We start from the raw sequence: 10500 nt of genomic DNA on the forward strand, positions 1-10500 counted from the left end.
ACAGCATAGCACTACCAGTAAGACTGACCTCTGCCCCTTCCCAGGGTGGGCTCTGGGAAGTGCAGGGAAGCACCCGGGTCCCCTGAGCACAGCCCCCAGTGTGCCAAGGGGCCACCAGCTGTACACACAGAGAGCTAGCTCACCTGTGGAGAACCACTTCTTGAAGTGCACAAAGAGAGCCAGGTCAGCTTAATACAATTCATCGGCTGCATCTGACATCTGAGAGAGTGAAGGCTGTTCTCCAGTTGACAAGGCTCTGCATTAAGCACACCACCACCACCAGATTTGTCTTCCCAGCATAAAAAAAATAGGATGTTGGATACTTTCCCTTAACAAACACTGTTTCTCTCTAGAGAGGGCAACAGTTGATCCAGAGTGGTTTCTAGCTGATCCATTCCTATGCCCATCCCCTTCCCTTCACCTCAAATTCTCTTTGATTTTTAATGCGTCCAAAACAAGCATGATGGGTGAAAGCCACTCACTAGTAGGAGTCCACTTGGCCAAGTGAAACCTCCCACTACAGCCAGTCCCATCTGATGAAGGACAGAGAAATTTGCACTTCCCACTCCACCCACCGCCCAGGAAGCAAGAGTCTTTCTTCTGCCCCATGTCATGCTTTGTGCACTCAGAATGCAGCAAGTCAGAACAGACTGGCGAGAGCTGGCTCCGGGACATCTCAGGATCACCATCCCTTTGTACTCTCATCCACTCTTCAGCTACACTAGAACTTACTGCTACTCTGGCCTAAAATAACTCTTACAGTCCTTGGACACATTAAGTAAAACCATTACCACTAGTAATCCAGGGAGATGTTTAAACCTCCTAACTTTGAATAGCATATTTAAAATCAATAAAATATTAGGGCCATGCTCTAGACTCAAGTTTGAAGGAAAACAGTAACCAAACTTTTACTTTTGCCAGGAAGTGTCAGAAGAGGTAATTTAATCTCCAGTCAGTTTTATTTTTCAGAGTACAACAGCTCAGCCACTGTTCTCTGTCTTCTTCCAGGCTGAAAGCAAAGGAGCCAGATTACTTTAGCCTTAGGTTATCCACTGGGAAACCAAGACGTTTTAGGAGTGTTTGAAAGGCAGAAGCAGATTTTTAATTACTAGGAAACATGTGCTGTGACCTGGCTACCTAAGAATGCCATCTTCACCATGATCCCCAAGTCATCTTTTTTCAGGGGCACTGTTTTGGCCAAGACCATGACTTTCAAATTTTTTTTTACTGTGATAAATTTTTCGTTATGATAATTGCTGCTGTTATCCTGGCATAAAGCACCTTTATGCACACAAGACCAGACACACTAGAAGACTACATTGCCTCATTTATGCCACTCAATACAGACAAACCTTAATCCAAGATGCAACCACAGGACTCCAATCCTGCTAAGGCTCACAAAAAACACTATAACCCTAAGTATGGCAGTGTCATAAAAACATCCTGACCAGCACGACTCCCTGGAGCTCTCCACCTTCATTTCAACAGAAACTATGAGAAAGGAGTACCACACATTCCTCTAGAGTTCAGGAAAGTTCAGACTCAATTCAAACTCAGTGCATGGGGCTTCTGTATTCTCCAGCCATTAACACTTCTGTGCTAGCAAGTGGTTGGGTTATTTTTAAGGCCATCAGTGCAATTCTCCAATTGCCATCTGCCATTCCATCACAGGTAACAAGCTGATCTGTGGCCAGTATGGTTGTATCTCTGACTTCAAGCTCAGTGTTAAAGAATACATATTAGACAACCTTATTTTGGTTCTGCTATGACAGAAATGTAAGTATGAAGAAAAAGGTAATTTTCCACCAGTTGAGGTCAAACTGCAGGGCACAATATTTACAGGTAGAATTTCAAAGATACTCATGTTTTTATTTCCAATTTGCATTCAAAACCAGACACCTAAGATAACCTCCAAATTCAGAGGTTCTCTGTAAGTCACTGGTAATCTCTCCTGAATTAGGGACCCACTGACCTGGCATAGTAAAATTGGCTTGTAAAATTTCCTAGTTTACAAGGGTTGTGCAATTTGCTTTGGTTTTCTATTCCTGTAAAACACATTACTAGTGCTAAAATAAGGATAACCAGTATTACATATCTCCCTCCTCCAACCCCTGACCAGGAAGCGCAACCCCACGACTGCTACCTTACCTTCTGAAATAGCCTTCTTGACAGCTGCAAGGTAAGCATCGGGCTCATCATCATTTGTGAGTTCTTGCCACTGAGACCAGTCCTTGAAAAAGGTCAAATAGTCATCACAGTCCGTAACACCACAGAACAGCTTGACTACTTTGTACGGGGGCCATAAAGCTTCCTGAAGGCTCTGCAGGACAGGAGGGTGGTAAAAACTCTGCACCAGCTCAGCAGACAGCAAAACGATGATGCTCCGACTTCTGCTGAACAGCTCCAGATCCTGGTGGGAGATGGCAGACTTGCCTTCCAGCTGGTAGGTCAGAATCTGATGCTTTCGAACATACCGAGTAAAGAGGAAGAGGTTCTGGAGGTACTGACACCATTCAGCGGCGTCACTTGCATACACAATCAGCACATCATAACCTCCAGGGGTTCCTGTACAGGTGCAAGATGATCAGAAGGAGGATGATTAAATTAAAAGCAAGAACTAACCCACCACTTTGCACGAAAGAAACCATAGGGCTGTCCATATAATTGGTTTCAGAAGGTCCAAAGCACCTCAAAAGAACAGAATATCCAAAGTCCCAAGAGCAATTCTAAGAGTGGTTGAACTCCTACTTACATATACCCCTCCTAGAATTTAAGCATTTTTTTCATTCTCAAAAACCTTCCTATGAAGAAGGGGATTTCCTACGTTGCTGTGAGACAAACCACTTGTGGAGATTTACAGATTTAAAGCACATTGATAGGAAAGAAACCCCACAAAAATCTAACCTCCAAAAAAACTAGCTTGAAAAGGGGAGTTCACCTTTGCATGTGAAATAAAATCATTTTAGGCAGCTATAGGGTCTCTGCAACACAACTGCAGACCATTACATGCTCAAGCAGAGTATATACTAAATATAAAGACTTAAAATAAGAAAGGCCTCTATTTAAATGAGGCACCACAATGCTTACAGGAAGTCACTATGGCTTCCATGGTGTTAGACATTCGCTCTCATTGCAGCAAAAAGCAAACTGCCTGCAACGTATGCATGCAACTGAAGGGTACAACAGCCCCAGTGCTCGCAGCACAGCAATTCTGTCATTCAGGCTTCAGACATTTTGCAAGCCTGTGTCAGAGTCTTTCCCCCGAACTGTCATACAAAGGTTTCCCAACCATTTTGACATGACAAACCCTCTCTTCAGAAGGAAAGATCTAACACGATAGTGGTGGCCATAACACAACACAAAATATGCTTACCAAAGTTGACTTACTCCATAAATCTCTAGCAACAGCTCCTACCTACACACTCCTGCATTTCTGTGCTCTGGAATGAAAGCACTTTTAAAACCATTTCCAGCTTGCTGGAAGAAGATCACAAGCAGACTGAACCGCTATGACATGATGCAGTGCTCTCACATTAGTCTCAAGAAAACTTTTAAGTCTAAATTTAATTTTACCATCCACCTGCGAAGAAGTTTACCCAAATTTGAGGATTACAGCTCTGGTCCCATAGTAAATTTTGGTGCTGAGCATTTCAAATCTTATTAGCAAACTGTCGTCTTCTAATTCCAGTTTGACTCTTTAAAAAGTGTCAACATTTCCAACCCATCTCCATCCAGAATCCAGCAAGCAAGGGCAGATTCTTCTCACTAAAGTAGAAGGCAATGCCTAATACTTGGCATGCCAAAAAGAGCATCTTCAGAGAGTGAATTTGCCAGAATTGAAGATGACGGTTTTGCGGCCACCTTATTAAAATTCAACCAAAACCTCCAAATACTCCATTCTACCACCTCCCTCTGAACCTTCATCAAGAAGTGAAGGCTGAAATGACGTCTAGGCTACAGTACCCCAGCCCTAATCCGTACAATTGCCAACTTTAAATTGTAGTTGAGCAGAAGTGGTACTGCTGAGTAGTAAAGTGTGGAGATGCACTCTGTTCTCAACCAATAGTGTTATGGTTACTGGCATAAAAGGAAAGTCTCTAGCAGTGAAAGAAAGATGTCCTAGCTATGGAGAAGACAGACACTGCAGTTCAGCAGTATTAGCTAGGATAGCTACATGTTTCTGTGGGAATACAGCTCCTGTACCCCAAGGGAAGCTTGTAGGAGATAGCATTCTCGATGGAGGGGACTGAGCAAACTCATAAAGCAGACAAAGAGAAGACCCAAAGCCTTGGGACTTTTAAGTTAAGAGTGCAGAACTGCTGTGAAAAAAGATGCTCTCACACCAGTGACAACACCACTCCAAAATACCACTTCTGGCTGAACACCACCTAACAATGACAACAGAACCACAAGAGCAGAAACAGGAAAACCAAGCAGAATTCAGGAGTTGAGTTGTTTTATTCCAGAAAGGGAAGAGCACCAGAGATTTCTGCTTCCAGTGCCATGTATTGATTTACACAGCAGCAGGAAAGGGCTACACAACTACCTGTGGAGAACGGAGCCTAGGCACCACAGCACAGCCAGCTGAGCCCCACCTCATCAGATGGGCAAGCGATGCAGCGACTCTTGGAGGTATGACCTGGGCAACTCTCTAGGAGAAGTCCCACCTCCGGACTCTGAGGAAAGTGGCAGTGGCCTCCATGGCATTTTAACGTTCTGTAAAATGGAATTTACAGATCCTACCATGCATTTTTCAAAACAGCACAGCTTCCACAACTAAAACCGTTAGCAAACAGGCCCTTCTGCGGTCTTTCAGTGAAAGAAAGCAGCTGTGCTTGGAGAGGATGCAGAGGTGGGGGAGCCACTGTTTTTAAATATGCATTGCACTTGTAGGGGCACCAAGTATCCAAGAAGCCTCCCTTCCCCGATATACAGACAAAAGATGCAAACTTGACAGACTCTCTGAAAGTTCCCTGCCAGAATTTATACCCCCAGAGACATCACCCAGAGCAGTGTAGCCTCTGCACCCAGCAGGAAGGAACTTCACCTAATGTTTAGGAAACATTGATTTCCTAGAGAACCCTGCTCTACCTGCACGCCATTTCCCTTAACAGAGCAGCACCACCTCTCCTCAGGCCCTCTTACCTCAACTCTATAGCATTTTACACTTCCTGGATAAACTGAGGAACAATGCTTTTAAAAGGAGAACAGAGAAATAAAATTACTGACTCCACTTTTAGAGGAAACTCTATGTTGATAAGCAAAAATACTGGAAGTACATCTTAAAGAGCTAAATAAGCTCGTCAGCAACAGAACTGTTCCAAAGAAAACAAAATCTAGAAATAGTTTTGATTGCAACATCCCCTTTTAAAAGAAGGATGGCATGGGACTCGCTTTCCTGAATCATGCCAGTATTGTCTAAGCAAACACGTCCCTTTCCAGAACCAACTACGTACAGTCCTCAGGGAAAAGACAGAACATTTCAGGGAGTTTTTCCCACAACACTTCACACTTCAGCTACAGAAAAATTTACAGAACACACTTCAAAGCACAATGTATACTTTGCCTATTGTGCACATAAAAGGGAATCCCTAGGTGAGCACCAAGCATTTAACTTCTTTAAACCCTGACCATAGACAGATGCTTTGACAACACATTCAACAGGCTGATTTTTGAAAAACACACACAAGGAAGCCTTCAATTCAAGTAAGAAAGATACGAACAGTATGTGCAGTAGCAATATGAAGAAAGATTTGTGCCAGCCAACCATTTCAAAAATCTTCCACACTTTCAAGTGCACTCTAAATTTTAACAGTACCTTGTTTCTGCATTCCTAAACTTAGGGTATAAAAGTGACTTTTGCTTGTGTTTACAAAATAACAGCACTATTAAAAAGAGTGCAGGGCATGTTTAACTATTCATTTCATAGGAAAACATCCAGGTGCGATTCTGTTGCAGTTTCCAATGATAAACCGTAACCTTTGGACTCCTTTCCAGCTGCAACTGCCTCTTCAGTGCTTAGTTGCACACTCCATTACACAGCAATAATAAAAGACTGGTAAGATTACAAACTACTACTGTAGAAATGCCTCTAGTTCAGGTGGAAGGCCCACAGACCAAACAGCACAAAGACAGAACAAGATACAAATCTTTCCCCAGCTTATAAACTGCATGCAGAACGGAAGAGGATGAAGCAATCCAACCAAAATCACAGAATGCCCATGGTGAGAGAACAGGTACCCTGAAGTGATAGGATGTCATGCCTTCATAGTCCTTCTCCGAGAAGCAAACAAATCAGGTTCATCTTCGGACCATGTCAGGGAGTAGTGAGGTGAAAATCTTTGAGTTCAGAGCAAACACAGGACAGTGGTTTACCACCATATCATAAGATTCTGATCTCCGCTGAAATAGCTGAAGAATACTGCAGGAAGCTGGTGTATCAGCTCTGGGCAAGACTACATCCTACCCACTTAAGACTTAGGGCCTCTATTAATACACAGTTTTTCTGAGTCAACTTTCACATCCCTCTCCTAAGCAGACCATGACTTTCCATTGTCCACAGACCAGGTAAAAAAACCTGACAGACAAATCCTTTACTCCAACTCACATAAAACATATGCAATGGCAAGCAAATCTATCTTCATCTGCTAGATTAAGTCCACCTCAAATTCTGACTAAATAAAAAAAGCACTAAGCCTGTTCTCAGTTTGCTTTGGGTTTCATGTGTATGGAGGACACATGAATACGGCCTTCCAAAATATCAGTCCTCGACAGAAGGGGATTCCTATGAAATCCCTATGAAAGACAACTGCCTATGATATAAATGAAGCCCAACTCAAGGTGTCTTTGTAATCGTATTGTTAAAAGAGAGTGCGCTTCCAAGAGGTGTTAGAAGCCCCTGGTGGGCCATTAACAGAAGTCCTCAGCACCTTCCATATGTCTGAAGTGTGTGTATTTAAGTGATGTATGAGGAAATGAATGCATTCTTTGTCTAGCTGGAATGCATAACAAAGTAATAGTAATCCCATGCAATAATTATTAACATCCTAGCAAGACCTCTCCCTTTGAGTGGGATAGACAACCTTCACTTTTAAATAAAGTGCTGCAAACAAGCAAGAGGAAACAGCAGAATCAAAGTAGGTAAGTTTTGCAAACCAAACTTCAGTGAAAGGAACATGAGATTTGCATTATGATATGTGAACCTAAAGTTGTTCTGCTTTTAAGTCTGTGAAATCACCTTCTGTTTATAAGGAGAAAAGTAGTTTTGCCCACAGGTCTCCTGAGGCCTCCCTTTAGCTTATTTTTACACCACAAGGAGATACGCGTCAGTGAAACACCAACGTTACTTCACACCCTGAGAATGGCAGGTTTTTCCTTTTTTAGATAACACACATGCACTTCCCTGCAGGGAGGGGAACTTGCAAACTGGGCATTAGCAAAACTTACACAACAGAGGTTAAACTCCTCTCCCCCTGGAGTTCACAGCTCTGTTCTAATCAGTTTTACCCACACACCTGTTTGCTAAAACATTTTCATTGACGGCAACCTAGCCGGGTTTGCGATCCCGTGGCTGCTGTGGCAAGGACCGTCAAGTCACACCCCAAGAAGGGAAGTATGCAAATGCAGAGGTATAAAGCAGTCAGTTATCTGGGCACAATTTACTTCTCTACAAAACATCGCAGAAAAACCATCTAGGCGGTAAGGGCGGCGCAGGGCCGGGTTCCTCTGCAGAGCCGCCCCGCTGGCAGCTTAGCGGAGCCAGCCCGCAGCGCGCTCACCTCGCCGCGGCTCCGCCAGCACCTGCGCTCCGGCCAGGTGCAGCAGGAGGCGCCAGAAAGCGGCGACCGAGGGAGCCACCGCTGCCCCGAGAGCCCCGGGGACCCTCCTTCCGCAGCAGCGGGGGCGCCGGCGGCGAGCGGAGCTGCGCAGCAGCCCCGGCGTGGGGAGCGGGCAGCGCTCCGCCACGGCCCCGCTTACCGGCTTGCCCCCGGACCGGGCTGGCACGCCGAGGCCAAGCACGGGGCAGCCGGGGGCAGCGCCCGCCCGACCCCGCCAAACCCCCGCCGCTGCCCCGGGCGAGCAGCCGCGGCACCTACCGGGGGCCGCCATGGTCCGGGGCTGGCGGGAAGGGGCCGCTCCCCTTCCCTCACACCGCCGGCGTCCCGTCCCGTCCCGCGGCCGCTTCCTCGGCCCCGGCCGGGCGCTCCGCCCCGCCGCCCGGTCCCGCCCCGCGGCCGGCCGCCCCCGCACAGCCCAGCTGCCGGGGATCCCCGCTCCCACCGGCTGCGGCACGCGTCCCACCGGGCCGGGGAGCGGCGCTGCCCGGACAGGGACCTGGAGCGACAGCGAGCGAGCGACACCTGCCCCACGCACGGCCCCTGCTGAGGCGTTACGGTCTGTCTCCGACGAACAAGCAGGTTTAGTTTTTCCCTAGGGGAAAACCAAGTTGTTCCGTGTAGAACGAAGCGGCCTGCTGATGCTGTCTTTTAACTCAGATTTGCCAGACCCCATAGTTTAAGTATTGAGAAAACACAGTGGAAGGCCACCGTTGGAGCTCAGAGACTAGGGCTCAATTTAATCTTGTCACCGAAGACAAAGCAACAGATTCTGCCTAAATAACTCAGTCTACTCCAGAAACTTGAAAGAACACTTGCACCGATTTGCTTTCAAAAACACTTCTTTGCTGAGAAGCAGCAAAGCCTTTCACAGATACGCTTCAGCAAAGCAAAAGCAGATTCCTTACAATCTAGTTTTGCGTCAAGCCAGTCGCTCCCAAGCAGTCTGAGGGCGTTCTGCGTGCAGCTTGTCAAGAGCACTAATGTTAGAACATTAGGCTGGCCTAAGGGAAAGTGTCACACAGCTCTGTCATGGTTTAACCCCAGCTGGTAACCAAGTACCATGCCACTGCTCGCTCACTCTTCCCCCCACCCCAGAGGGATGAGGGGGAGAATTAGGAAGGAATGTAAAACTCAAAGGTTGACCTAAGAATAATTTAGTAATTTAAATAAAATAAAAGCAATAATAATGGAAGGGAGAAGGGGAGAGGAACAAAATCCAGGAGGAAGGGAGAAAAGAAAACAAGTGATGCACAATACAATTGCTTACCACCCACTGACTGATGCCCAGCCAGTCCCCAAGCAGCGAGCAGCAGCCACCTGGACAACTCCCCCTGGTTTATATACTGAGCATGATGTTCTATGGTATGGAATATCCCCTTGGCTAGTTTGGGTCAGTTGTGCCCCCTCCCAATTTCTTGTGCCACTCCAGCCTTCTCCCTGGCAGGGCCTGAGAAAACAAGAAGTCCTTGGCTTAGTATAAACATTACCTAGCAACAACTAAAAACATTTCTTATTAACACTATTCTCACACCAAATCCAAAACACAGCACTGCACCAGCTACTAAGAAGAAAATTACCTCTATCCCAGCTGAAACCAGGACAAGTTTGCAATAAATTAAGAACAAAATGAAGAAACGGAGTTTTTCATCCTCCCTTGCCCTTCCTCCCTTCAATTCACTGCAGCATGTGAACACAGTTGCATTTGCAGCATCCTTCTCAAGGGTCTGCACTATCCCTGTCCAAAGAAAAGGACAAGATTGCTCTTTCTGGAGCCATTGCTTTTTTTGCTAGGTATCTGTGAGGGTTACCACAGAAAGGATTCAGTACGTGTTTGAATACCCATGCCATCCCTCTTCACTTTTTCTTGGCCACAAAAAGAATGGGAAGAGTGAAGACCTCACACAGGAATGGTTTCTTCTGAGGTGAGTAACCTTCCCTGCAGCCTTAACAAAAGAGAGATGCCAGCCAAGGGGAAAGGACAGAAAAGACCTGTGAGGAACACGCAAGGGGAGCAAAGGAATTCACAAGCAGTAGCATAAACTAGTTGAATTTGCTTGCTGTTTAGATCCTTACATCTCCCACTGCTGCCTTGGGGAATACAAGAACAAAACAGCTTTCTTTGCATGGCTGCTGCCCTGCCAGATCATCTGGACAGTTGCAGGCATAACACAAGGGAACACAGCTAGACAGCCACACACCTCTGAAGAGCAGCAGTCACACAGCATCTGGGAACAGACCTAACTGGCAAAGGCCTGGCAGGAGAGGGGGATGCTTATTAACCCACTGAGAAGCAAAGTGAGCCAGTGAAGCAAACACAGCCAGTAATTCCCATGGCTTCTCAAAGCGATTACTTTAAACAGCGTGACTTAAGAGAAGGACTGTTCACCAGAAATGGCTGCATCTCTTCCTTTCTGATACAGACAACAGTACAGAACTTGTGCTGAGCTTTGCAGACAAAGCTTGCAGCTGTAGCTTACTATGAATGGAAACTACAAGAACTGGAGAATACTGGTTGTGGCAAACAGTTCCCTTTCTGCAACACAGCCCCAAGTTATTCCATACACAAGAGGGGCACACCAGATCAGGGGCATCTGAGAACAAAGTATACATATTTAACAAGCCCTCAGTTGAACATCCCTTTCCTACACTACAGGAACAGCAA

At 46.0% G+C, this 10500-nt stretch overlaps 1 protein-coding gene across 2 annotated transcripts in view; it reads right to left on the minus strand.

The window, feature by feature from the left end:
- Positions 1-8245, minus strand: part of PIK3AP1 (phosphoinositide-3-kinase adaptor protein 1) — a 44971-nt gene extending 36726 nt beyond the window's left edge. Inside the window, exons 1-2 of one of the 2 annotated variants that reach the window (XM_080400799.1) lie at positions 8097-8245; positions 2149-2565 (exon numbers count right to left, since the gene is read on the minus strand). In XM_080400799.1, the coding sequence (XP_080256925.1) occupies positions 2149-2565; positions 8097-8109 (430 nt within the window). In that variant the 5' untranslated portion in view covers positions 8110-8245. The remainder of the gene's footprint in view (positions 1-2148; positions 2566-8096) is intronic. The other variant, XM_080400801.1, reaches the window with a different exon arrangement.
- Positions 8246-10500: the final 2255 nt, after the last annotated feature.

Source organism: Falco punctatus (genome assembly GCF_963210335.1).
Source record: "Falco punctatus genome assembly, chromosome: 9".
Classification (NCBI taxonomy): domain Eukaryota; kingdom Metazoa; phylum Chordata; class Aves; order Falconiformes; family Falconidae; genus Falco; species Falco punctatus.